A 27,084-nucleotide genomic window follows, 5' to 3' on the forward strand; every position below is an offset into this window, starting at 1 on the left:
TCCTGCCTCAGTGAACTGCAGAAAAGGCTCTCGACATGAGAGCGCCTGGAGCTCGGAAACTCTTCTGGCTGAAGTGATAGCCACCAAAAAGACTGCTTTCAACGTCAGGTCTTTCAGAGATGCCCTCGACAAGGGTTCAAAAGGTGGCTTCTGCAATGCTCTTAGTACCAGGTTGAGATTCCACGCAGGCACCACTGAGTGCAGAGGAGGGCGCAGGTGATTAACTCCCTTGAGAAAGCGCACCACATCTGGCTGCGAAGCCAGGGAAGCACCCTTCAGGCGGCCCCTGAAGCAAGCCAGAGCCGCTACCTAGACTTTAAGGGAACTGAGCGACAGGCCTTTCTCCAGACCTTCTTGCAGGAACGCCAACACTGAAGAAATTGGAGCAGTGAAGGGAGAAAGTGAGCCTGCTTCACACCACGCTGCAAAGATACGCCAAACCCTGGCGTAAGCAGTAGAAGTAGAGCGCTTCCTCGCTCTCAGCATAGTGGCGATGACCTTGTCTGAGAAGCCCTTCTTCCTCAGACGCTGCCGCTCAATAGCCAGGCAGTAAGACCAAAGGGGGAGGGATCCTCCATCACCACGGGACCCTGATGTAACAGGCCCTGCTCCACTGGCAGCCGCAGAGGATCGTCGACTGAGAGCCTGATCAAGTCCGCATACCAGGGACGCCTGGGCCAATCCGGACCCACCAGGATTACCCTGCCGGGATGCTTTGCCACCCGGTCTAGCACCCTGCCCAACATGGGCCAGGGCGGGAACACATAGAGAAGCTCTTGTGTCGGCCACTGTTGGAGAAGAGCATCTACTCCCAGGGATCGAGGGTCCCGTCCTCTGCTGAAAAAGCGCGGCACTTGGCAATTGGCCGATGACGCCATCAGATCTAGGCTCGGCTGGCCCCAGCGCTTCGTAATGTCCAAGAACGCCTGAGCAGATAGCTGCCACTCTCCGGGCTCCAAGGTATGGCGACTGAGAAAGTCCGCCTTGACATTCATGACTCCGGCAATGTGGGCCGCTGAAAGCTGCTCCAGGTTCGCTTCCGCCCACTGGCAAAGATTCATAGCCTCCTTGGCTAGAGGGGCGCTCTTGGTACCTCCCTGGCGGTTGACATAGGCCACAGCCGTGGCATTGTCCGACAGGACCCGTACAGGCTTCAACACCAGTACCGGGATGAACTCCAAAAGCGCCAACCGAATGGCTCTGAGTTCCAGGAGGTTGATAGACCACTTTGCCTCTGCAGGAGACCAGAGCCCCTGCGCTGTCCTTCCCAAGCAGTGGGCTCCCCAGCCCGACAACGAGGCATCCGTCGTGACGACAATCCACTCTGGGATCACCAGAGGCATTCTCGCAGACAACTTGTCTGTCTGCATCCACCAGCTCAGCGCCTTGCGCACTGCTGGGTCCAAGGGAAGGCGCACAGCATAATCCTCCGACATCGGAGTCCAGCGCTGCAGCAAAGAGTGTTGAAGTGGTCTCATATGAGCCCTGGCCCAGGGCACAACTTCCATCGTGGCCGTCATAGAGCCCAACAGCTGCACATAGTCCCAAGCCCGAAGGGGAGAGGCTACTAGGAACTGGTCCACCTGAGCCTGAAGTTTGACAATCCGATTGTCTGGCAGGAACACTCTGCCCACTTGGGTGTCGAATCGAACTCCCAGGTACTCCAGGGACTGAGTCGGGCGCAGCTGGCTCTTCTCCCAGTTGATGATCCATCCCAGGGAGCTCAAAAGAGCAACTACCCGGTCCACAGCTTTGCCGCACTCTGCATAAGAGGGGGCTCGGATCAACCAGTCGTCCAGATAAGGATGGACTTGTACCCCTTCCTTTCGTAGGAAGGCCGCGATGACCACCATTACTTTGGAAAAGGTCCGCGGAGCAGTAGCCAACCCGAAAGGGAGGGCTCTGAACTGGAAGTGTCGTCCCAGGACTGCAAAACGCAGAAAGCGTTGATGAGGAGGCCAGATGGGAATATGCAGGTACGCTTCCTTGATGTCCAAGGATGCTAGGAACTCTCCTGCCTTCACTGCCGCTATAACAGAGCGGAGAGTCTCCATGCGAAAGTGCCGCACTTTCAAGGCCCGATTGACCCCTTTGAGGTCGAGGATAGGCCGGACAGAACCTCCTTTCTTTGGTACCACAAAGTAAATGGAGTAACGTCCCTTGCCAAGCTGACTTTCTGGCACCGGAACGACCGCGCCCAGGCGGATCAGATTGTCCAAGGTCTGCTGCACTGCCACAGCTTTGACCGGAGACTTGCAGGGAGAGAGTACAAACCCGTCTTTTAAGGGTCGGCAGAACTCTAGTTTGTAGCCGTCTCTGATGACTTCCAGCACCCACGCGTCTGAAGTTATTGTGGTCCACTCGCCCAGAAACGAGGACAGCCGTCCTCCAATCTGCACTGGGGCGTGGACCAAGACCCCGTCATTGGGTACGAGACCCTGGGGAAGGACCGGAGGGAGCACCTCCGGGACGGCGGTCTCTGCGAAAGGAATGCTGCTTGGGGGAGAAATTCCTCTTGAAGGAAGAGGGGGCAGAGGAACCCGACTTGCCCGGGCGGTACCGACGGGCTTCCTGCAACCGTCCTCTGGAGGTACCAGGACGAGTACTAGCCCGAGCCCTGACCTCTGGTAATTTCTTGCCCTTAGACGTGCCGAGATCGGTCACGATTTTGTCCAGCTCGACCCCAAAGAGCAGCTTGCCTTTAAAAGGCAACCTAGCCAGGCGGGATTTAGAGGCGTGGTCAGCAGACCAATGTTTCAGCCAAAGCCACCGCCGCGCAGAGATTGTCTGAGCCATGCCTTTCGCTGAGGCCCTCAAGACATCATACAGCAAGTCTGCCAAATAGGCTAAGCCCGATTCCAGGGCCGGCCAATCAGCCCTCAAGGAATGATCCGAGGGGGAAGCCCGCTGCACCATAGTCAGGCACGCCCTGGCCACATAGGAGCCGCAAACTGAGGCCTGCAAACTTAAAGCAGCCGCCTCAAAGGACGACCTTAAGGCCGCCTCCAATCTTCTGTCTTGGGCGTCCTTTAGGGCCGTGCCACCTTCCACCGGCAACGCCGTTTTCTTAGTTACCGCAGTGATTAAAGAATCCACGGTAGGCCACAGATAGGCCTCACGTTCACTCACAGCCAAAGGATAGAGGCGGGACATAGCCCTAGCCACTTTAAGGCTCGCTTCTGGGACATCCCATTGAGCCGAAATTAAGGTGTGCATGGCATCATGCACGTGGAAGGTTCTAGGCGGGCGCTTCGTCCCCAGCATAATGGCAGAGCCAACAGGGGCTGAGGGAGAGACGTCCTCCGGAGAGGAAATCTTCAAAGTGTCCATGGCCTGTAACAACAGGTTGGGCAAATCCTCTGGGCTAAAAAGCCGCGCTGCAGAGGGGTCATCCGCTCCATCCGAGCGGGGATCCGTCTCCTCCAAGGAATCCGCAAAGGACCGTTGGGAGACCTCAGACACGCTGCCCTCATCTACATCGGAGGAGACAAATCCCTCCAAGGCCTGGGAATCAACCCGAGGGCGTTTACCTCTGGGAACCTCAACCTCTTTACCAGACGAGGGAGCAGGGGCAGCGTTGTGCATGAGGAAGGCCTGATGCAGCAGCAAAACAAACTCGGGGGAGAAACCCCCCAGACTGTGCACTTCCGCAGCCTGGGCAACAGCCCTAGACGCACCCTCAACCGGCGCTCGCAATAGCGGGGGAGAGACATGCTGCGCATCCAAAATGGCGTCCGGCGCGAAACTCCACGAAGGAGCCGCGCGGGAAGAACGGCTCTTAACTTTAGCCGCTTCTGTGCCGTCGCCCAAATTAAGGGCGTTCATGGCATTAATGTCTCCAACCTCAAGGGCGGCCCAAGAAGAAGCCGTCCGAGCCGCGTGGCCGGCCAAGATGGCGGAGGCGAGGAGCGGGGGATGGGCGTTTATGGCGGGAAAAACCGCCACGCCGGAGGAAGGACCGGGACATTCATCGGTCACGAAACTGTCACCCAACAAGGGCGAAACAGGCTTTAAGACCCCCGCATCCCCTCTAGAAGCGCTCAAGCGACCCGGGGAGCGACCCTTTGCGCCCTCGCCCTCCGACGCCATATGCCACGAGGAGAAGAATCGGGGAACCCCCTGCCCGCTATAAAAAGGTAAAAATTACCTGCTGTCCGCTCCGAGTTGTAACGACCTGGTGTCCCAGTGAGTAGCTGCAATAGACGCTTAAATAAACGTCGAAATAAACGCCTTTAAGGACGTTCAAAATTTTTTTTTTTTTTTTTTTTTTTAACGGAGCCAGCGGGAGGGGGGAGAAAAGGAGGGACCTGGCACCACCAGGTTTGCACTTGCTCAAAAGAGCCCTCAACCCCAGGCACTCAACAAAACCTAAAAATTAGGCTTGGAGGCCTAGCCAGAGCTGCTGCTGTGTGTGACCACCACCTGCTGAGATAGAGAACATACTGAGGAGTTTCCGGCAGCACATGACCACATATAGGGAGGCAAAAGTTTGCTCTCTATCTCCACCTGCTGGTAGATGGACACAACCCACCAGTCTATGGATTGATCAGCTTGATGATATGGAAGCATAGTTAGTGGCACTTTAAAATACTAGTACTGGGTAGAGTCTTCAAAAATATCAGCTGATCTGTTTATCACTGCCTTGCTTCCTTGATTTTGTTTGTGGTCATATGCCTGCTTCCCTCTTTTATACTGATAGGTTTTGGTTTTATATTTTTATGCTTTTTAAAAACTTTCCTTTGATTGTTCATGTACATTTAGGTCCAAATTTTATAAATGGCGACTGAAAAATTGGCACCGAAAAATCACACGCTTAGCATGATTCTATAAACTACACCTAAAGTTGGGCATACTTTATAGAATATGCGCATGTGCCATTCTTGTGACTAAAATTTAGGTGCACCCATTTAGGTCACCTAAAACCAGGCCTAACTTAGGTGCAGATTGGGTGTATTCCATAATACACAGTTTGCATACTTTTTGAAAGGCCTTCAACCCGCCCATGCCATGCCCCCTTTTTGGCTGTGCACATTAATTAGAATTTATATGCATGTAAATTCTAAAGCCAATTAGTGCTAATTGGTTGTTAGGTACCAATGATCAGTGCTGATTGCCTTGTTAATAAAGTTGTGCGCACAATTTGGCCATTTAGCCAAATTATCACGCACAACTTAAGGCATCATTCATAGAATTTGGGGGTTAACATACATTGTATGCAGTAGTTTAATGTTGACAGGAGCATCAGTATAGCTAAGATTTATAATGGAAGGTGTAGCCAAAGAGGAGGAGCTGTCAAAAATGAACAGTTCAGAAACTGAATAAAAATTAAAGGATGAAAGGGAATCCTAACAATTTTCTTTTTTAAACTTCAAACGGCATTATTGTTCACTATAGCTTTAATTTTATTCTCTCTGTGCAAGTCTTTTGTTTACTTTTTGAAGTTTAAATAGCTCATGCAGAAAGTTTAAACCAAACCTGTTTAAATGTTTCTCCATAGCTAAATTGATACATGAAAATGAGATGCTTGACTTCCACTTGTAAATGACTGCTAAGTTCTCTTAGAAAGTTTTTTTTTTATATCCTACTTAAGACGTCATCTAGAAAACAGTCCAAGAGTTTGATGTCATGAGTAGAGAGGAAACTGGATTTCTTATAGGTTGGGATATCTTTTATTATAATAAGAGAGGAAGCACCCAAAGATGATGGGGACATGAGCTTTCAGGTGACTGGGACTTACATCTCAAATGCTCATGTCCATCATTGTGGATAATTCCTTGTGTTAAGCCAGGGGTTCTCAACCTAGTCAAGTTTTTAGAATACCCACAGTGAATATGCAAGAGATATAGGTCCATGTGTGACATCCATTCCATGCAAATCTATCTCATGCATATTCATTGAGGGTATCCTGAAAATATGACTGGCTAGGTGTGTCCCAAGGCCTGGGTTATGTGTTAAGCCAATGAAGGTATCTCAACCTGCAAAGAATCTATTTTTTTTTCATACTCACCATGGTTACTAAAACTCTTTACATAAGCAAGGAGAAATAAACCTCCGATAAAAAAGTTCATTGTCATTGAGCAAGCACTTACAAGGCTTTAAAAAAAAAAAAAAGTTACTTTTCATTTTTCCTTGTATTTTTCAGCAATAACAGAGAACACAATCTGTGTTGGCCTAGCAAGGGTGGGTGCCATAAACCAGAAGATTGCTGCTGGGACCTTACAGCAAATGGTTAATGTAGAAATGGGTGGCCCACTACATTCCATGATCATCACAGGCAGCCTGCATCCTTTGGAGATAGACATGCTCAAATTGTTTGCAGTGGACAAGTCTAGTTTTGAAAATATCCGTATGGAAGACAGCTCAACATACGTCTCATGAATATATATTTCATACATGTTCAGTCTACTTGTAGTCTCTTGTAAAATGACCTCACAATAGACATTTATAAGTGCTATATATATATATATAGAGGTGGGATTGGTATTTCCACATGTATTTTATGAAATATGGACATATGTGCCTTTTCTTACCAGCACATACAATGCACACTGTCATACCTACTTTGAATCAGGTATACATATATTCACCTTCTTTCCCTGGGGGAATTTGCTAAAGGCATATGTGCTGTCTACGGTATTTGAGCATAACTTGGCCTTGAACTACGAATAAACAGCGTAAGCAAAATACAAATGGCTTTTTGTGCCTATTTGCCATTCCTTCCTAGGCACCCACATCAACTTTACTTTGCAATTTATCATGTGGTGTTGTATCTTCTAAGCTCTATTCAGTAAATTACAGGAGAAACATTTGATGAAAGAGTATTTTTAACTGCAGGCTGCCTGTATGCTACAATACATAATAACAAACAAAAGGCAAATCACAACTTAAGGGAAATTCTGGTGCTATTATTTTAAGAAGCAAACATAAGACCAGGATGGAAACATTTAAAGATGTTCTATCACAGCTGTGCAACAGCCAATTAATTGCATTCTTTTCTTTTATTCTATGAATGACACCATAACATAAATGACAACTGTGAAGTCAAACCTCTTCACTGGAAAAACATTGCAAGGTGCTTTTCTCACCAAGAAGTTTTGTTTTGTTATTAACAGAACAGAGTTATCATATAGAATTTGCTTTGCAGAAGAGAGTAAGGTAGATCTCCCATCCTGTGTGAATTCTGCATAGTGTTTTTGCACAGAATTTCCCCCATCAAGTTTTCTCTCTCCCTCTAACTCCCAGCAAGACTCCTAATTCTGCCCCTAAAGTCTTTTGCCATATGCAGTATCTTATTCTCCCTCCCCCCAGTTCTTTCTCTTTCTCCTCCTCACCTATCATTTCTATCTTCCTGGCCCTAGCAACACCTTCAAGCTTGATCTCCACCCCTTCCCCGTGGCACAGTCTAAACTTATTCTGTCCCCACCCTTATGGCACAATTGTGGCTTTCACTTCCCTCTCCCTCAAAACCCCAGGCACACACTCACTCACCTTACTCTGCCCTCCCCCCATGGCATACATCTTGCTCTGCTCCCCTTCCACATGGCAGTTTGGCTAGCCCCCCCCCCCCCCCCCCCCCCCCCCCGCACATAGCATACAGTTTGCTCTGCCTGCTCTCCCTAGGGTTCACTCATGGGCCGATGATTAGAAGTAAACGTAGGTGCTAGAGGCTGTTAGCACCATACTAACATTTGCTTCCGCCCCATGATCAGAGCCCCTGAGCACATGAAATGCGCTCGCAGGCTCTGACCACAACTAGCAAGCAAATGCGTACTAAACCTATTCATCCCCAATGATCAGCAACCAGTGCGCCAAAGATTGGCTCATTGGCTGCAGCAAACCCTGTGCTAAATCAGAGCTGGTGTTAAGGTTTGTAGACCATTGGGGAGGAATGGTGAGCCCTGTCCAGCATGCATTTGGGTTAGGGCAGGGGATCTCAACCCAGTCCTCAGGACACACCTAGCCAGCCAGGTTTTCAGAATATCAGATATGAATATGCACAAGATAAATTTGCATACAATGGAGGTACTGCATGCAAACCTCTCATATGCATATTCATTGTGGGTATCCTGAAAATTTGATTGGCTAGGTGTGGCCCAAGGACTGGGATGAGAACCGTTATGGTATAAAATACTGACTAGTGCAAACATAAGAGGCCACCTACATGTGAAAATGTCTTTATAAAAGTTACCACCATTATGACCCTTGATAAGGTAATTTTTGGAAACTGTGCTAATTTGGTTTTCCTAGGATAAAGGCTGTGAAAACTTATGCAGGCAAGATGTTGCGGTTTCCTATTCTTAATTATTTTTTTTTAAATATATTTACAATTGATTTTTTCAGGTCAAAAATGTGGTATGCATTGTGTAGATCAGTTAAACTAACGCCTATTGTCCCACATCTTGAATTATAATTTTTTTTTGACAGCAGAATGTGGAGACTGTAGATAAGACAGAAAAGGAAGGCAAAACTGTACGCACAAGAGCACTGTAGAAATGTTAAGGGGCCTGGCAACCACAGCAAAGTCACTAGAAAGTAAGAAACTGGTCTCAAGCTCTCCTTTTCTCCCCCTCAAGTTTCCATTATGTTACTATATATTAACTCAACAGTATTGAAACAATACTAGACATAATTCCAGATGTTCATTTCCTTTCCAATGAAAAGCAGCACTGCTGCTAGGTTTGTAGGTTTTGGTTATTTTTTTAAAGCAAAGTTTTTTCCTGCCATCTGCAACCCAAAAAGTAGATGTGATTATTAACAGGCTAAATGCTAACAAGCCCATAGGTATAAAATGGGCTTCTTAGCATTTAGAGTGCACTAAGATTTAGTAAAAAGGCCCCTAAATTGTTCTTTTAAAATAAACTTTACAATTTCAATTTCCACTGTGCACAAAAAGGCTTGCAGGTGGTATATAAGAAATTAAGGAACTCTTTTACTACAGCTTAGTGAGAGCTAAGCATGCACTAATGTCTGTTAGTGTAAAAGCCCCCCCCCTCCCAAAAAAAAAAAATATATATATATATTGAGATAATAGTTCATCAGAACAAAGGTATGCAACTCACATGTTGTAGAAGACACTGAGTAGTTCTGGGCTACTCACCTGCCTCAACTTCATACATTATATGATGACAAAATAAAACTTGTATTGAAATCATTACAGCACTAATAGATCAAAGCCGTTTCAACCTACAACAGAAATGCGTGCTCTGCGGCACTCTTCCCGAAGTTCCATCACATTTAGGTCTTTTTCAACTACACACAGAGGATTACTTTTCAACAGGCAAAAGATCCTTGTTTTGTGAGTGCAACAATCAATTTCTTCAACTTAAATCATCTCAAGTCTGAAAACAGCAAAAGGTGAATTGAGGCCAGATAACGTTTTTGCATAGGTTCTTCAACTGGCTCATGAAAACCTTACAACTTCTGGCTCAAAAAGCTCATTTGTAAGTAAATGAAATAAAAGGTGTGTGAGTGAATGCTCTACTATAAATTTCATGCCTACTTAACTCAGGGAGTCTTTTACTTAGGAGCACTGGCGTTTTTAGCGCACATTAAAAAGAGGCATGCGCTAAATGCTAAGACGCCAATAGGAATATATTGGCATCTTTAGTGTTTAGCACACGCCTATTTTTAGCACACACTAAAAATGCCAACACGCCTTAGTAAAAGACCCCTTCAACATGGTTTGAAAATGGATGCAGACTAATTAGTTTGAAGTCTTATCCATCCATCCAATTTACTGCTATGCTCTAGCACATATAGAAAACAGTTGACTTCTTTTCTAATGTTTACTTTTACCTGATAGTTCCATGATGATCCTAGATTGTAAAGAAAAAAGTTTTTTTTTTTACACTTTGGTTCAGAAATGGCAGCTGTTTATCAGAAAACAGCAATGTATATGACATAATTATATTTAAAATATCTCCTTTCTAAAGCAAATCACAAGTAAATCAGATTTCTAAATACAATCTTGCCTTTTCAAGATGCCTGTGTCAGATTGTTTTAATGCTATCACACGGCACCCTGTCCCGTCCCCCCCATCATTAAAAGTAAGCATCCATGGGTAAATTATTCTAAGGGCAAGTCTTGACAGGCAGAAGTGATGATGAATCACACTAAAGCTAAATGCAAATTCTGCCTCTGCTTGACGTTTTTGTCACTGTACAGCATTTTACTATCAAATCAGAAAAAAAAAAGTCAAGTAAATTCAATGGACCTGGGATGTAAAATTATCAGATATTTCTAGTAACTACATGCTTGTTATTTTAAACACACACTTCATACCTCTTGGCACAACCCTTCTTAATTCTAAAGGGCTCTCACCAGTTTCAAAAGCATATGCACACAACCCATTATGCTCTCAGAGAAGGGAGAGTGAGGGCTCCCAGAGAGAAATATATCATAAAGCTGGAAAGTCATGCACTGTCTTACACTTAAAAAAAAAAAAAATCTGATTTTTATTGACTTTCTAGTTCCAAGACAAAGGTTAGAGATAGCAGTGAATTCTTTTTCTCCTATGCTGTAAAATAAAGATGATGTAATGCAAGGATTATAGTTGGGAATGAAACAAGCAAGCCAGTTGTCTTTATCAGCGTCAAGTCATGTGACTATTAGTTTGCACAAGCATAAAAAATTATTGTTTAAAGATCCTAAAATAAATTTATAATCTGTCTTCAAATCCCTCAAATAAGAAGTGCTTGTTTTTTTGTTTTTTTTTTTACTTAATATATATACTTTTTTAAAACTGAACTGATTTTGTTTTAGGTGCAGCATTTTTATTTATTTTACTGAAACTAGATTCTAGAATTCCAGGTGAGTAAAAATATATATATACTGTATTAAGGTTTATAATTTAGTAGTTCTCTTCTTCATCTAACCAGAATTTCCAGTCTCTTAAAATGTGATATAAAACTAAGATCTATAATGGAGCCTGTATTTATAGAGATAAGCAAAAGTACATACATTTCTTCTTCAGATTGACAGAACAGTGCTACATAACAACACACTATAGGGATAATTCTATAACAATACATCTATACAGGCACCCAGAGGGCATGATTGGCAATTGTAGAATACCAGTGTAACCGGGTTTATATGTGCATAGGTATGAGCACTTATATAGTAATGGAGCTGATCTGTATATATGTTCTGGAAATGCCTGTGTAACTTGTAGTATATTCTATAAATTACATGTGTGTGCCTCTGACTCTCTACCCAGAGACAAGCCATGTGTATCTACACACCGAGATAGATATGAACATATTTAGAGAATTGCCCTACATATGTACAGGTAAAAATAAAAAAGCCTAAAATGTTTAATCAGGCTAAGTAGTTCAGAGTCTAACAAATAATTCCCCAGTGAAAAGTTGAGGGGGGAAAATAGCAAAAATGTTATTATATGCCTAGAAATGTTGCTTCAATTTACCTCTCCTTCCATGAAAAAAAGTCTCTTGATTTAAGAACTCTGCAAAGGCAACTTCATACTGACTTCTGAATGATGGAGTAGCAAACATTAATACAATTGAGATGTTTTGCAAATTCATATATATTCTGAAATTTTAAAATCTCATAGGCTGACACCAATCAAAAAACATACATATTTAGGTGCAGAATTAGAAAGTTTTAAAATCTGCAACTATGTTTAAAAGACTTGTATACATCAGTGGCAAGAGTTAAACTGAGTACATCAATCAAAATCAGAATAAGACTTTTGATGTCTCATATCCATACTTGAAAAAACATTTGTTGATGTAAAGGCACTTTGAAAACCCAATATGGTTTGGTTCCTTAAGTTTGCAAAGTACAAACAATTTTACAAACATATGATTATACTGAAGAATGTCAACAAGTGTGCACTATGTACAAGACAGATCTCCAATTTTTGATAACACTGGTTGTTGTGTAATCAGTGGTCTGAGTGGCTCTAAAACAAAAGAGCAACAGTCACAGTTTCATGCTGGAACAAAAAAAAAAATCCATAAAAAGTAGCTGTATGGAAGTGGAATAAAACTTGGGGGGGGGGGGGGGGGGTCAAAAAAGACAAAACTAATGGTCCATCAGACATCCTTTAATCTTTACTCCCAAGAAGTAATTTCCAGGAGCAGACAATTACACGTAGTGGTGTGCTTGGTCCAGATACTCTGCGATGACAACACTTCAGTTTTATAAAGATGGGTACAGTACCAGAAAACTTTGGCCCAAAAAGCGTAATTTTGGATGTTCTTACATGGCTGCAATGTCAATCTGCACATAAAGCTGTCTCACTCCAACCTGTCAAGCAGAAAGTAAAATACAAAACAAACATCTATAAGGCAAGAATTGACCAGCAGCTCTTAATCAACTAGACTTTAACATGTAAAAAGAATAAGAAACTAATATGCCAGTGTGTGCTTCTGTTAAGGAATCTTCCGGTCTTCACTTACCAACATTCAACAGCATAAGCTGTGGCCCAAGGCCTTTATCCCTTATGTTGCTGGCATCTCCAAAACCTGCTTTTATAACTTGCTGCTTGTCTTAAAAACTAAAGGAAAAAGACACAGTGAAGGAGACAGAAAAGATGATGGCAAAAAACTTCTACTGGCCTCTACAAAGTTCACAGCATAAGTTTAATTCTTAAAATGTGGACTCGACACGAGTCGTGTTTCGGCCGCTCAGGCCTGCCTAAGACGTCTTAGAGAAGGCGTTTGTCCAGCAGCGACAGCATACCACAGAGGTAGGAAGTTCATCTTTCCACAGCTAAGTCTGGTTCGCTACCAGTTCATTTTTTCAGAAGATTGTTACGTCTTCCAGAGATTATTTAAGCAACAACATACAGGGACTCCTGAGGCAGGCCTGAGCGGCTGTAACACGACTCGTGTCGAGTCCACATTTTAAGAATTAAACATATGCTGTGAACTTTGTGGAGTCCAGTAGCATTTTTTTGCCATCATCTTTTCTGTCTCCTTCGCTGTGTCTTTTTCCTTTGGCTTGACCAGTGTGGAGGATTGTTTTCTTCTGTGTTTGTTGCTGTCTTAAAAACTAGCCACTCTTAAGCAGCACCTCCTGCAGTTTTCATCACAAATAGCTGTTGCAACATATTTCCAAAATTTAGGAGGGATAGTTCAATTTTTTTAAATCAGTTTTTTGCCAATTTCATTTTTTTCTGTAAGTTCTAGCTTACAGTACATAGAAGCATAATGGCATGAAATGCAAGAAATGAAGATTCAATACAAATGGGGCAACAGTGAATCACATATAAAAACATGAAAGAATAACATCCTAAATACAAGGCAACTGTGGTCTTATACTCTGCCACAAACTCCACAAGCCAAGCTAAAGACCAAAACAAATTCTTTCCCTTCTCCCTCCCCATAAAGGTGCTCTCCTCAGCACAGTAGTTCCACCTCACTGACTGAGGTAGTTCTTTCTATAACTTATTCCAGCAAAACATATAGTCATACCTGAGTAAAAATATTGTGTGTTTGGCTCAAAATCCATCTTGAGTCTGCATCTGGTGCTACTAGAAGTTTGAGTGTTCCAATATAAACATCAGAACATAGAGTCCAAAAGTGAGGATCATGTAAACTGTAAACACCTTGTAACTGCTGCACCTAGAATATAAATAGCACACCAAGAAACCAAACTGTTAAAAGTATGGCTGCATGTTAATCACGGTTAACATATTAATTATTAATCATGATTAAAATATTTAATTTCCATTCATAATTGACTTTCCACATCTCTCCTCCCCCCCCCCCCCCCCCCACTACTAGCGGCTCGCTCTCTCCCCCCTCCCCTTCCAGTTTGCCTTCAGCTTTAATCTAACCTCCTTGAGTCTTCAGCCCTGCAGCAGCAGCAGCCATATGGAAAAGCTGCCTGCGGCTTGCACCAGGCCTGCCCTCTGACCCGTCCCACCTCCTTTTGACATAGCTTCCTGTTGGGGACGGGACGGGTCAGAGGGAAGGCCCGGTGCAGGCAGCTTTTGCATATAGCTGCTGCAGGGCCGAATACTCAAGGAGGTTAGAGTAAAGCTGAAGTTAAACCGGGTGGGAAGGGGAGGGGAGAGAAAGCTGCTGGCAGTCCGGGGAGGGCAAGAAATCCAAGAGAAAACCACAGGGAAGGGAGGAAAGAACCTCGGGTGGCCGGGGGGAGAATCACAGGCAGTGCTTAAAGGAGAGGGAGAGATGCTAGACTGTGTACGGGGGAAGGGGGATAGAAGCAGAGAAGCATGGAGGGGAGGGAGGAAGAAAAAGAGGTGCTGGGGTGGGAGGGAATAGGGAAAGAAGCCAAATTGAGGAAGGATGGAGGGAGGGAGGGAGGGAAGTGGAGGCAAAAGAGAGAGATAGCAGACCTAGGGTGGAGAAAAGGAAGAAAAAGGGAGGTGCTGGAGTAGGGGGGGGGTGTTGAGACAGAGGGATAATGAACCTGGGGGTAGAGGGGAGGGAGAGAGAGTTGGACCTGGAGGCAGCAGAAAGGGAGATGCTGGGCCTTTAATCAGTGGCATAGCCACAGGGAAGAGGAGGGGCCTTGGAGACCTGGGCTCTCTCCTTTAGGCTCAGACCCCCTCCAAAGCTGCAGTACCTGTTCAGTGGCTGGTGGGTTAGCTCAAGCCCTGCCAGCCAAAGAAATCCAATGACCGAGTCACCCCTTCCTCTTCGTACTGCCTCAGGAGTGAGGAAGTCAGTGGGGTTCCTCCAGTCACCAATGCTTGCACTTTCCAAGCAAGTTCAGTATGTGTATGAACTGAGCATGTTCGGGGAGCGCCGGCATCGGCGGCTGGAGACACCCCGCTGGTTTCCTTGCTCCTGAGGCAGCGGATTACTTCAACTGGCAGGGCTACGGCATCCCCACCAGCAAAGGTATGATATCTAATGTGTGTGGGGGGAAAGGGAGAGGAAATGGGTTGTCCTCCCCCCCCCCCCCCCCCCCCAAAAAAAAAAAAACTGCTGGCCATGCTCCGCCTTTAATTGCAACTAAAATTTTTAATCAAAATGCAGCCCTACTTAAAAGCAATTTCACAGAGTGGAGTGGAGGAGTAGGCCAGTGGTTAGAGTACTGGGCGAATAAGGTAAGTCTGGTTCAAATCCTACTGCTGCTCCTCCACCTTGTGATCTCGGGGCAACTCATTTAACCTACTATTTCCAGTACAAACTCAGATTCTAAGCTCTCCAGGGACAGGGAAATCCCTAATGTATCTGACTGTAACTCACCTTCAGCTAATACTGAAAAAAGGCATGACCTAAATCCAAACACATAAACATAAAGGACAAGATATTTGCCAAGTTCTTCCATTTAATGCTAGAAAAGTCAGGTAAGCAGAATACTATGGTGGATAAGATGGTCACATTTCAAAAGATATTGTCCTCCAAACAAGGACAGACAGATTGGACAGGACGTATGGTCTCCATTTGCCATCATGTTTTATATTTAAACAAGATGTGATGCCCTTGATAAGGAATAGGCAAGAGAGAGAAGCACAGAACGTATGAAAAGAATGCTAGTTATGCTTACCCAATCAAACATACTGCCAAAACAATTTGTACCCAACCAATAATGCAAGTACAAATAATTTTATTTTCTTGTCCATTATAGGACTAAAACAGCATGTTTACTATAAATGTATAGTAATGTTTGCTTATTCCCACATTTTCAACAGTCAACAGAATTAAATTTCCCTGGTTCTTTTTAGCAGTGAATGTTCTTTTAAAAATGTAGTTCCCTGAATATAAAATTAATTTAAAATCCCAAATATTTATGATGCAATATAGTACAAGCTCAGCCTGAAGGACTGCGAGAGAACTTTTTCTCTAAAATGTTAACACCGTCTTTATTACACTATGGAAAAGGCATGCCCTAGAACTGAATTATAAAATCAGGAGAAATCCTGTTGCATGAGTGCCAGGCTCACCTCTGCCATGGTCTCCAGATGACCTTGGTCATGTTATTATCATGTGCCTCCAGGACTCGCTTGTTCAGCAATTTTCCACTACAACAATATTGGGCTGGTCCGATATGTTATGTTAAGCAAGAAACAATAGAGCAAAGGAAAGAGACCTCTCGCAGATGGTGTCCAAAAAAGTCTTTATTTAAAAGTTCTTCTAAAATAAAGACTTTTTTTGTACACCATCCACGAGAGTTCTCTTTCCTTTGTTCTACTGTTTCTTGCTTGGCGTTTTTTCTTCAGTGGAGCAATTTGCCTTCCGTTTGTGACTGCCTATATGTTATGAAGCATATGTTCACAGTAGACTTACTTGCTAAAATAACTAATTATTAGTGCAGAAATACCAAACAGTATAATCAGTGCAAAATCTGAACGCATGGCCCTGAACCAAGAGGTTCATGAACCTTGTTGAACAGATCAAAGTAATTCGAGCCCATACTTAAAGGACCTTTTCCACTTAGCCATATTTGCTGGGATGACACACAACATTAGTAAATCGATGCCATACTCACATATATTGCGTAATTCTCACAAATACAAAATGGTAAAGGAAGATTTACCTGATGAAGCATGGGAATAGTTATGCAAATATTCCAGTATGTCATTATTTTTCAAAAACTTAGGGTGTCATTTACCAATGATAGCATGCACTAACCATTAGTACAAAAGCACCATTATGTTTAGGGGAAATTCCACTCATCTGCATCAGGCTTTTATAAAAATTAATTAAAAGATACTTTAATGCTTTCATTTGTTTAATCTTTAAACAAAAATCAAACACACAATTTTACCAGAACACTTACCCTTTGATAGCACTGAGGCAGAGCATAGTCCAACGATGGAGGAGTTCGCTGCATCAATACTCCAATTGATTGTCTTAGGAGTGGAATAACACTAAAATAAAATTAAGAAAAATTGTTGGAATATTATAAAAATAGAAAGTATAATTGGTTCAAATATGGGCAAACTGCTGCAGGTTAAATCCAGCTGAGTAAATGTCAGTACATATCTCAGATTTTAACATTTGATTTCATGCTTCTCTTTTTACACTGTGGAACACAAGTTAAGTGACAAGTGTTAATGAGGTCCAGGGGTATTTTAAATGCACTGGGCATGACAGAACAAACCCAAAACTATTTCTAGGACAAGAGAATTGTTAATATGCCTGTAGGAAATACAGTTGCTTCTGGCAAGCCAGAAGTTATATAACTGTAAGTGAACATTATTTTACTTTGTCCTTTGGGAACTTAAAGGTTGGGGTTTAAAGAAGGAATTGTAGGTTAGTGACAGGCTGAATAAAAATAAATAAAAAAGCAAACTTTATCAACTAATCTCCATACTCTTTTCCCCGTAGTTTTAAAACTTGAACTTTGTATCACAGCATTAACAGATAGTCTCTAGCAGGGACAGCAGAACCTAGTTTAGTCTTGGTGGGGAGGGGGAATGGAGAGAGTAAAGCAAGTATTATTAACTAGTGTCCATAGTGTACAGCCCTTTTCCCATAGTTTTAAACTGAAACTTTTTCTAGTGGTAGAAACTTAACAGCCAAAGAACTTTAAAAAGGATAGTAGGAAGGCTCAAATCTTGTTCTAAAAGACAGTAATTTTCTGTTCTTTGGTTGCTGGAGAAGTAGCACAGCTACTGACCGGAATTAGGTGTTAATCAAGGTGTGAGGAAGTAGAACATTTACAAAGGTTATAAAGGGCAATCTGATTACTGAGTTAGCTTCAAAGGGACTGTTTGAAGCAGTCCCCTTAGATTCAAAACTATATAAAGAGGAAAAGTCCCACTTAACTTTCTTTCTGAGAAGTTCTGAGAGAAGAGGACATTTCTCTGGTAAGTGAACATTATTTTGCTGTGTGCTTTGGGAACAAAGATTGGGATTTAAAGAAGGAATTGTAGGTTAGTGATAGGCAGAATAAAAATATAAAAAAGCAAACTTTATCAACTAAACTCCATACTCTTTTCTCCCTAGTTTTAAACCTTTGTACCACAGCATTCACAGATAACCTCTAGCAGGGATCGCAGGACCCAAAAAATAAGATGGGAGAGTTAGAATATATAGTACTAAATGATGAGGTAGATATAATAGGCATCTCAGAGACTTGGTGGAAAGAGGACAATCAATGGGACACTGTTAACAGGGTACAAATTATATTGCAATAGAGAGGATCAAATTGGAGGGGGGGGATGTGCTATATGTTAAGATGGCACTGAGTCAAATAAAATAAACATTTCACTGTTCTATACAATACAGTAATAGATGGCCAAATTTCAGTGAGGATATCCTCGTTACTGATGGGTTCATCTTAACTGTTGTAATCTGCCTTGGGATGTCTGGTGTTATAAAGATTAGAAGTAAAATTAAACTCTCCTTTCATTGGAGCACATGAAATCACATCTTCACCTCATCTCTTTTGTACAAATGGGTTATTCTGTTCTGAACATGTTTCAGGGACAAGTTGTTTTCATAAGTCAAAATAATAAAAATAAATATTTCATACAGATTTCTTTCTTGGAGAGGGAGAAAGGTGACTGTGATGCAGTGCGGCTGGGATGGAGAGTTTAGTTGCAGCGGGGTCGAGTTAGAGATTTCTGTCCCTGTGCAACTATCTAATCTGGAGGTGCTATAAGGTATCAGCAGACAGCATAGAAAAGCTGAGAATCCCAAGTAATGGCTTTTCTGAAAAAGCGTCAGAATTTGAAGGTTATTCTATGTGTGATGGGTAATCCAATGTTCTTTTTGCAACAATGGTGCAACATGATCCCATTTTTTGGCACCATTAGTTCATTTAAATTCAGAATTTTGATTAAGCTGTAACTGTCAAATATCTAAATACCGGATGCCCTTAAACAATTACAACAGTAAGTGCATGAGTACCAATGAATGTGTTTTGAGATACTAATGACTTAACTAAACAAATAATTTTTAGTTTAAAGAAGCATTTACTGGATGAGATGTATTCTTTAAATGATAAATCCAAATCGATAATTGCACTTAGGTTTTTTTTATTTGTTCACAATAGGTTTTTATTGAAAGCACAACATACAGCAGACAGGTGCAAAACCATTATTCACCAAAATGTAACAGAATAGAACCAACATTATGAAAAATATACCCCCCCCCCCCCCCCTCACCCGTCCCAACCCACCCGTACCTTCTACCAAACATAGGGCTCTAAGGTGCGCTAGTGCTTTTAGCGCATGCTAACCGTTAGCGTGCGCTAAAAGCACTAATATGCCTCTAGCGCAGCTTAGTAAACAGGGCCCATAATCTTTTACTAAGCCATGGTAGTATTTTTAGCTCGTGGTAGAAATCAGCTGACGGCAAATGCCAAGACGTCCATTATATTCCTATTTCTTGCTCCAAAAAGGTTTTTCTTTCTTTTTAAGTTTATTAAAAAGATCCCACTACTCATCAGTTATGTATGTATGTTACAGAGTAATTAACTGTATCTTACAACAAGAAGAAACTCATCAGTAGCATTATACAACTTCTGATTTTTGTAAGAAAATACTAAATTTCAGGGTATTAGAATATATCCTTCTTAGAAAAATATGATGGATAATTAAACATTACTGTGGAAGAAAACAGGATGATGATATAATCTGAGCCAAGAAAAGGGCAAACTCTGCAAAATTCTTAAAATGAACTGGGTTCTGGGGTCTCATCCAAACCTAAACACACACATGAAAACGGTTACTTGCTGTGGCCATCTGTTTAACTTTCAAAGGAAAATAACTTGGACTTCTGGCTCAATGGAAAAGTGTCAGCATTTTGTAAGGTGAACGAGGTTTCCTTCTCTCCAACAGCTGAAATTTCATGTCTGCCAGAGTTTCAGTCAAGTTACTACTACTACTTATTTCTATAGCTATGTGATATGGAAGTATATTTCTCAGTCAGAAACAGAGAAACACAAAACAATGCTCTACAAAACAAAGGGTAAACTTTTCACCACAGCTGGTGTTAAATCATTCAAATGACTTGGTGTTAAACAGCAGATCTAAAGTTTATTTACTATATTTATAGCCTGCCTATCAACTAGGTGGAGAACAAGTTTTGTCTGAGAAACACTTAAATTTTCTTTTTAATTGAAATTAAAAAGTTTAACATCTAATAAAATCCATCTTGTTACAGAAAAAATATTACAAATCATTGTATACCCTTAAAAAAATAAAAAGAAAGAAGAAACGCCCCATTTTACCAGTTCACACTCATTTAATGAATGTACTTTCCAATGGTTTTAATAGGAGCTGCCTTTGTAGATCTCCACCACTGGTCCATGTTTCTTACAAAGGTTTGCAATATCTATGAAAAAAAAAGTTCTGAAAATTCCTCAAAGCATTCCTTCCTAAACTGAGGTCCTAAAATCTCCCTAGAAAAGCTTAGGAGAGAGAGTAATTTTTTTTTTTATTATTATTATTTTATTTATCATTTTACTTAATTACATTCACATTTATCACATAAATGTAAGGAAATACAGAAATTAATATAAAAAGGAAAACATTTTCTCTCAACAATATATATATACATAATTGTCCACAATTGGAAGATCCAAGATCAGGAAAACAATCTTAAAGAAAATAAGAAAAACTCAAAATGGTTAATCTTACACTTCACATTTTCTGAGGGAGGAAGGTTAATCGGTTATTGCAGACGGTAGTGGTAACTGAAGGAAGTTGCTGCAGAGGATTCTTCATCTTAGTTTCAAACAAATAAGTAATAAGGAAATAAAACACTTACAAGGGAATCGCGCTAGGGAGGTCACACCTAGGGCAATGATTCCTGGCTTAAAAGCCAAGACCTCACACCTCCCAGTCTGCGATTCCCTTGATTTGTCAGGAAATATATTCATCTTTGAACCCAAAAAAAACTATCAACCATATATCGGAAATACAATTTCAAAACATTGTTCCTATCTAAATCAAAGATGAAAGGAGAGAGAGTAATTTGTCTCTGAAATAAGTACATGCAATCTATTACAATTCTACAATGACCTCTGTGAGCACAATCCAACCAAAAATGGTTTACAAGACACAAAAATAAAATTAAGTTGCTGTAAAGGCCAGGCATTTACCACACCTTAATTTCCCAAGAGAGTAACTAACCTGTGATATCTCAACCTCACAAGCACTATTCATCCTGTCTGGGAGCATCAGGTTGAAAAGCAGTGGCCCCAATTTTCCAGCACCATATTTAAAAGAGCTGGGCACCAGTTTGCTTCCATATGCAATGCCACCCCCATAATATTTGATCCCTCTCCTGGCACACACACCCCCATCTACTGTAGCCCCCCCCCCCCCCGCCCCCCCCCTCCCCAGGCCTACCTTTAATAATCCTTGGGATTTAGTGGGGTTAGGGCAGGAGCAATCCCCAGCTGTTCCTCCTCCTATTGGAGCTGGGTTCAAAATGGCACTACAGCTATGGGTCAAGCTGCTATAAAAAGGCCCTTAAATGGCTGCTTGAACCCTACTGGTATAGTACAATGAGAATAGCAGTAGGGATTGCAGGCACCATTTTGAACCTGACACTAACAAGGGCAGAAACAACTGGGGATTAATAAAAGGGAGGTGGTGGGTAAGGAGAGCTTAAAAGAGGGGAACAGCTCCTGGAATCACACAGCAGTCCTTTTAAGTAGTGGCCTTATGCTCTTACACCCTCATGATCAAAAGCAAACGCCGGCGCTAGAGGTTGTTAGTTCCATACTAGCACCGGCGTTTGCTACCGCCCCATGATTAGAGCCCTCGAGCGCGTGAAACAACGCGTCCGAGGGCTCTTTGTGCAAGTAGCCTGCTAATGCATGCTAAACAGGGCTCAGGATGCACTGGGCACCGCCATTTTGCAGCAGCATCAACCCAAGAGGAGGGAGGCAGGCTGCATCCCTCCTCCAACTAAGGCAGGGGGGCCGGGAGGGGGTTGTCCTTTACACAGGACCACCAGGGATTGGTCGGACAATGCTGGGGGGGGGGGAGTTGGGGTGGGGTGGAGGTCCGCTGGACCTCCAGCCCCCCCCCCCCCCCCCCGTCGCTGGGTGGGAGGGGGTTTGGCCGGCGGCCACTAGACCACCAGCGACCATTTTCTGGGGGTTTGGGGGGGGGGGCTGGAGACCCACCAGATCTCCAGCCCTCCATGAACCTGGGGGGATGGGATCGTCGGCGGGTCCGGAGGTCCACTGGACCTCCAGCCCCCCGTTGCTCGGAGCAGGGGTAGTCAGGGCCTGGTGGTCCCATGGACCTCCAGCCCTGTGTTTGAGAGGTTTGGGCTTTTGACAGCCCAGACCTGTCAAACAAGTGCCAGAGGTTTGTGCTGAGCGCATGCTCAGGCACAATTCACCTGCACTTCTACCCCATGATCAGAGATAATTGCGCTGCTTAAATTTGCATGCATTAGCTCTGATCATCGGTGCGGTAAAGCCCCGCGCTGTTCCAGCGCAATTTTAGAGCACTGTTTGGAACAGCGTGGGGCTTTTGATCATCTGCCTATTAATGAACATAAGAATATAAGCGTTGCCATACTGGGACAGAACAAAGTTTAATCAAGCCCAGTATCCTGTTTCCAACAGTGACCAATCCAGGTCACAAGTAACTGGCAAGATCCCAAAAGAGCAAAACAGATTTTAATGCTGCTTATCCTAGAAATAAGCACTGGATTCTCCCAAGTGCATCTTAATAATGTCTTATGAACTTTTCTTTTAGGAAATTATCCAAGCCTTTTTTAAACCCTGTTAAGCTAACTGCTTTTACCACATTCTCCAGCAATGAATTCCAGAGTTTAATTACACGTTGAGTGAAATAATATTTTCTCTGGTTTGTTTTAAAGTTACTACTTAGCAGCTTCATTGTTGTTGTTACATTTGTACCCCGCGCTTTCCCACTCATGGCAGGCTCAATGCGGCTTACATGGGGCAATGGAGGGTTAAGTGACTTGCCCAGAGTCACAAGGAGCTGCCTGTGCCTGAAGTGGGAATCGAACTCAGTTCCTCAGTTCCCCAGGAACCAAAGACCACCACCCTAACCACTAGGCCACTCCTGTGTGTTCCCTAGTCCTAGTATTTTTGGAAACAGTAAACAAGCTATTCACATCTACCTGTTCCACTCCATTCATTTTATACTCTATCTCACCTCAGCTGTCTCTTCTCCAACCTGAAGAAGCCTAAGTCGCTTTAGACTTTCCTCATAAGGAAGTCGTCCCATCCCATTTTTCACTGCTCTTTTCTGACCCGTTTCTAATTCTGCTATACCTTTGAGATGCAGTGACCAGAATTACACACAGTACTTGAAGTGCGATCCAATCGTAAAACAATACAAAGGCATTATAACATTCTCATTTTTGTTTTCAATTCCTTTCCTAATAATTCCTAACATTATGTTTGCTTTCTTAGCCACAGCTGAACACTGAGCAAAGGGTTTCAACGTATCATCAATGATGGCACCTAGATCCTTTTCCTGGGCAGTGATTCCAAATATGGAACTTTGCATCACATAACTGTAGTTTGGATTCCTCTTTCCCACATGCATCACTTTGCACTTGTTCACATTAAACACTATCTGCCATTTGGATACCCAGTCTCATAAGATCCTCTTGCAATTTTTCACAATCCTCTTGCAATTTAACAACTCTGAATAACCTTGTGTCATCAGCAAATTTAATTACCTCACTAGGTATTCCCATCTCTAGATCATTTATAAATATGTTAAAAAGCAGCGGTCCCAAGCACAGACCCCCTCCTGGGGAACCCCACTATCTACCCTTCTCCATTGAGAATACTGACCATTTAACCATTTACTCTCTTTATCTATTAACCAGTTCTGAATCCACAATAGGACATTACCTCCTATCCCATGACTTTCTAATTTCCTCAGGAGTCTTTCATCAGGTTCTTTGTCAAATGCCTTTTGAAAATCCAGATACACAATATCAACTGGCTCACCTTTATCCACATGTATATTCACCCCTTCAAAGAAATGTAATAGATTGGTGAGGCAAGATTTCCCTTGATTAAATCCATGTTGGATTTGTCTCATTAATCCATGCTTATGTATATATGCTCTGTAATTTTGTACTTTATAATAGTCTTTACCATTTTGCCTGGCACTGATGTCAGGCTCACCAGTCTAATTTCCCAGATCACCTCTGGAACCCTTTTAAAAAATTGGCATTAAATTGGCTACCCTCCATTCTTCTGGTACCATGCTGAACTTTAAAGATACATTACACGTTGCTAACAATAGCTCTGCAAGTTCATTTTTCAATTCTATCAGTACTCTGGGATGTACACCATCTGGTCCAGGCAATTTGCTACTCTTCAATTTCTCAAATTGCCCCATTACATCTTCCAGGTTTACAGAGATGTGTTTCAGTTTCTCCGACTCATCAGCATTGAATACCATTTCTGGCACTGGTATTTCTATCACATCTTCCTGGAGAAAACCAAAGTAAAGAATTCGTTTAGGGCCCTGTTTACTAAGCTGTGCTAGAGGCATGTTCAAGTTTTTAGAGCATGCTAACCATGTAGATGCCTATAATATTCGTATGGGTGTCTACACGGTTAACGCACACTAATTTTTAGTACATGCCAAAAACACTAGCTCACCTTAACAGGGCCCTTAATCTTTCCGCTATGGTCTTATCTTCCCTGAGTGCCCCTTTTACCCCTTGGGCATCTAGCGGTCCAACTGATTCTTTTACCGGCGTCTTGCTTCTAATATACCTTAAAAGGTTTTTACTATTTGTTTTTGCCTCCAATGCAATTTTCTTTTCAAAGTCTCTCTTTGCCTTCCTTATCAGCACTTTGCATTTGACTTGCCATTCCTTATGTTTTTTTCCTATTATTTTCAGTTGGATCCTTCTTTCATTTTCTGAAGGATTTTCATTTAGCTCTAATAGCTTCCTTCGCCTCACTTATTAACCATGCCCGCTGTCGTTTGGCCTTCCTTTCTCCTTTTTTAATACACGGAATATATCTGGTCTGGGCTTCCAGGATGACATTTTTGAACATCCATGCCTGATGTACAATTTTTTTACTTTTGCAGCTGCTCCTCCTCTTTTTTTTTTAACCATGTTCCTCATTTTATTATAGTCTCCTTTTTTAATTAATGCTAGCATACTAGATTTACTGTGTGTACTTACTCTAGAGATTATATCTAATCAGATCATGTTACAATCACTGTTATCAAGTGTCCCCACCACCATTACCTCCTGCACCAGATAATGCGCTTTACTAAGAACTAGGTCTAGAATTGTTCCCCCTCTTGTTGGTTCCTGAACTAGCTGTTCCAAGAAGCAGTCCATGATTTCATCAAGGAATTTTACCTCCCTAGCATGCTCTGTTACATTTACCCAATCAACATCAAGATAATTGAAATCACCCATTATTATTGTGTTCCCCAGTTTGTTAGCCTCTCTAATTTCTGATAATATTTCTGCATCTGTCTGTTTCCTCGTTACATATGGAATTTATATCTGTAGGGATTGCAAGATGTGTTTTGTGTCCTGTAGCATTTTTAGTCTATTCAATTCAAGGCCCTCCTTAATGCATAATGCTACCCCTTAACAGAGAAGATGCTAGGCTAAAGCAACAGAGACCAAGTCCGAAAGTCAGTCAGAGACTGATGACCCAACCTTCGTCACCGGCAAGGACCTAGGGGAGGAGCAAACTTGACCCCTCGGGAACCGCACCATGTATGACCCATCAAAAGCGACAGCTGAAAGAGGTTCAAGCCCCAGACCTGGAGCAAGACTAGGCATCTAGATCCAGAAGTCATGAAAGGGAGCACGGCCCGACACCAACAAATGAAGCCGATTTCCAAAACGGAGCCAGACTCAACCTCCAATATGGTGAAATATCAGAAGACCAATGCAGAGGGAAACCCGGTAGCCAAGGCTGGAGGCAAGAAGACGATTGGAACAGATCAGCTCAAAAACCAGAGGAGTGTAAGTCTCGGCATCCCGAGATGGAGAAAGGGCTGGCAGGCAGAGACCAAGCCAATCTTAAGAACTAGAGATGTAGCCAAACCCGTGAACTGGAGACAGGACAAGACCCTACCGCCAGCAAAAGCACTTAGCCCCAAACCCATAGACAGGGTAGGGTGCCACCATTGGAGATAGCGTCAGGCTCGACATCCCAAGATGGAGCAAAACTGGAGCCCGAATTGGAAAAAAACACAACTGGAGAAGGTTCAACATGCAGTGTCGGAGCAGGACCCCGAAGCCCCAAAATGCAGCAAGGCCCCCGACGCCCTGAGGTGGAGCTGCGGATACCTTAGAGACTGGAGCTAGTATACACAAAAAGAGAGGAGCTAACCCTTAGTATAGGGGGATCTGTGCAAGTCACACAAAGAACTGCTTGTCCAGTAAGCAGTAAGAGAATGAAATAAAATATGTCCCAGTGGAAACAGAGACAAGTCCACTGGTACTAAATTTATGTAACCTTCAGGTTGAAAGCCAGCCACCTTCCATAAGAAAACCAAGTTAATGCAAACACTGCACCCACAGAAAATTTCATCCTGTTAGCACAGAGGATGCAGGATAACCATGGAGATTAAGAGAACTCTGGGAAAAGAGTGCACTAGCCTCACCAATTAACTCCAAATTAACACTTCTCCCAGAAACATGGGAGTCAATAGCAGGAAGCTTGACTCCAAGGGCCAGATGCACTAAACAATCGTTAGAGCCCTTCCCTTACCGATTCCCTTAGCGAATCGGTAAAGAACGGGCATGCATTAAGGAAAGGGAATGCAAATGAGCTGCTCGTTGTAGCTCACTTGCATTCTCTATTCCATCGTTAAACAGTCGGCCAATCGGCCTGTCGAGCACGCACAGAGCAGCCAAGCATTATGCTGGCTCCTCTGCGCATGCCAAATACGCCTACCTGTGCCGCCCAAAGACGCTGCGCTGCTCACCCCCCTCTGATGCGTTGTGATTGGCTCAGGGGCTTCCAGGTCTCTCAGCTGAGTGAAGCACTGCCAAAAAAGACGTGTTTATTATTGCGGGGGGGGGGGGGGGGGGTGGAATGACGGCCAAAATGGACGGGTTTTTTTTGGATGGGCGTCCTCAACTGCACTGTCCTCTGGACTGAGTCGCATCGGAGGGGGTGAGCAGCGCTGCGTCTTTGGAGGGGGGGAATGACGGCCAAATTGGACGTTTTTTTTAAAGCGGAGCGCTGTTT

At 43.1% G+C, this 27,084-nt stretch overlaps 2 protein-coding genes across 3 annotated transcripts in view; one reads left to right on the forward strand and one right to left on the reverse strand.

The window, feature by feature from the left end:
• The window catches only part of DPH5 (diphthamide biosynthesis 5), a 91,182-nt gene extending 83,725 nt beyond the window's left edge, over positions 1–7,457 (forward strand). Inside the window, exon 7 of one of the 2 annotated variants that reach the window (XM_030207105.1) lies at positions 6,143–7,457. In XM_030207105.1, coding sequence (XP_030062965.1) covers positions 6,143–6,378 — 236 coding nt within the window. In that variant the 3' untranslated portion in view covers positions 6,379–7,457. The remainder of the gene's footprint in view (positions 1–6,142) is intronic. The other variant, XM_030207104.1, reaches the window with a different exon arrangement.
• Positions 7,458–11,524: 4,067 nt separating this feature from the next.
• Positions 11,525–27,084, reverse strand: part of SLC30A7 (solute carrier family 30 member 7) — a 94,042-nt gene continuing 78,482 nt past the window's right edge. The window contains exons 9-11 of the mRNA XM_030206892.1: positions 16,720–16,810; positions 13,437–13,586; positions 11,525–12,267 (exon numbers count right to left, since the gene is read on the reverse strand). Coding sequence (XP_030062752.1) covers positions 12,220–12,267; positions 13,437–13,586; positions 16,720–16,810 — 289 coding nt within the window. The 3' untranslated portion in view covers positions 11,525–12,219. The remainder of the gene's footprint in view (positions 12,268–13,436; positions 13,587–16,719; positions 16,811–27,084) is intronic.

The sequence above is a fragment of the Microcaecilia unicolor genome, chromosome 6 (assembly GCF_901765095.1).
Source record: "Microcaecilia unicolor chromosome 6, aMicUni1.1, whole genome shotgun sequence".
NCBI lineage: Eukaryota > Metazoa > Chordata > Amphibia > Gymnophiona > Siphonopidae > Microcaecilia > Microcaecilia unicolor.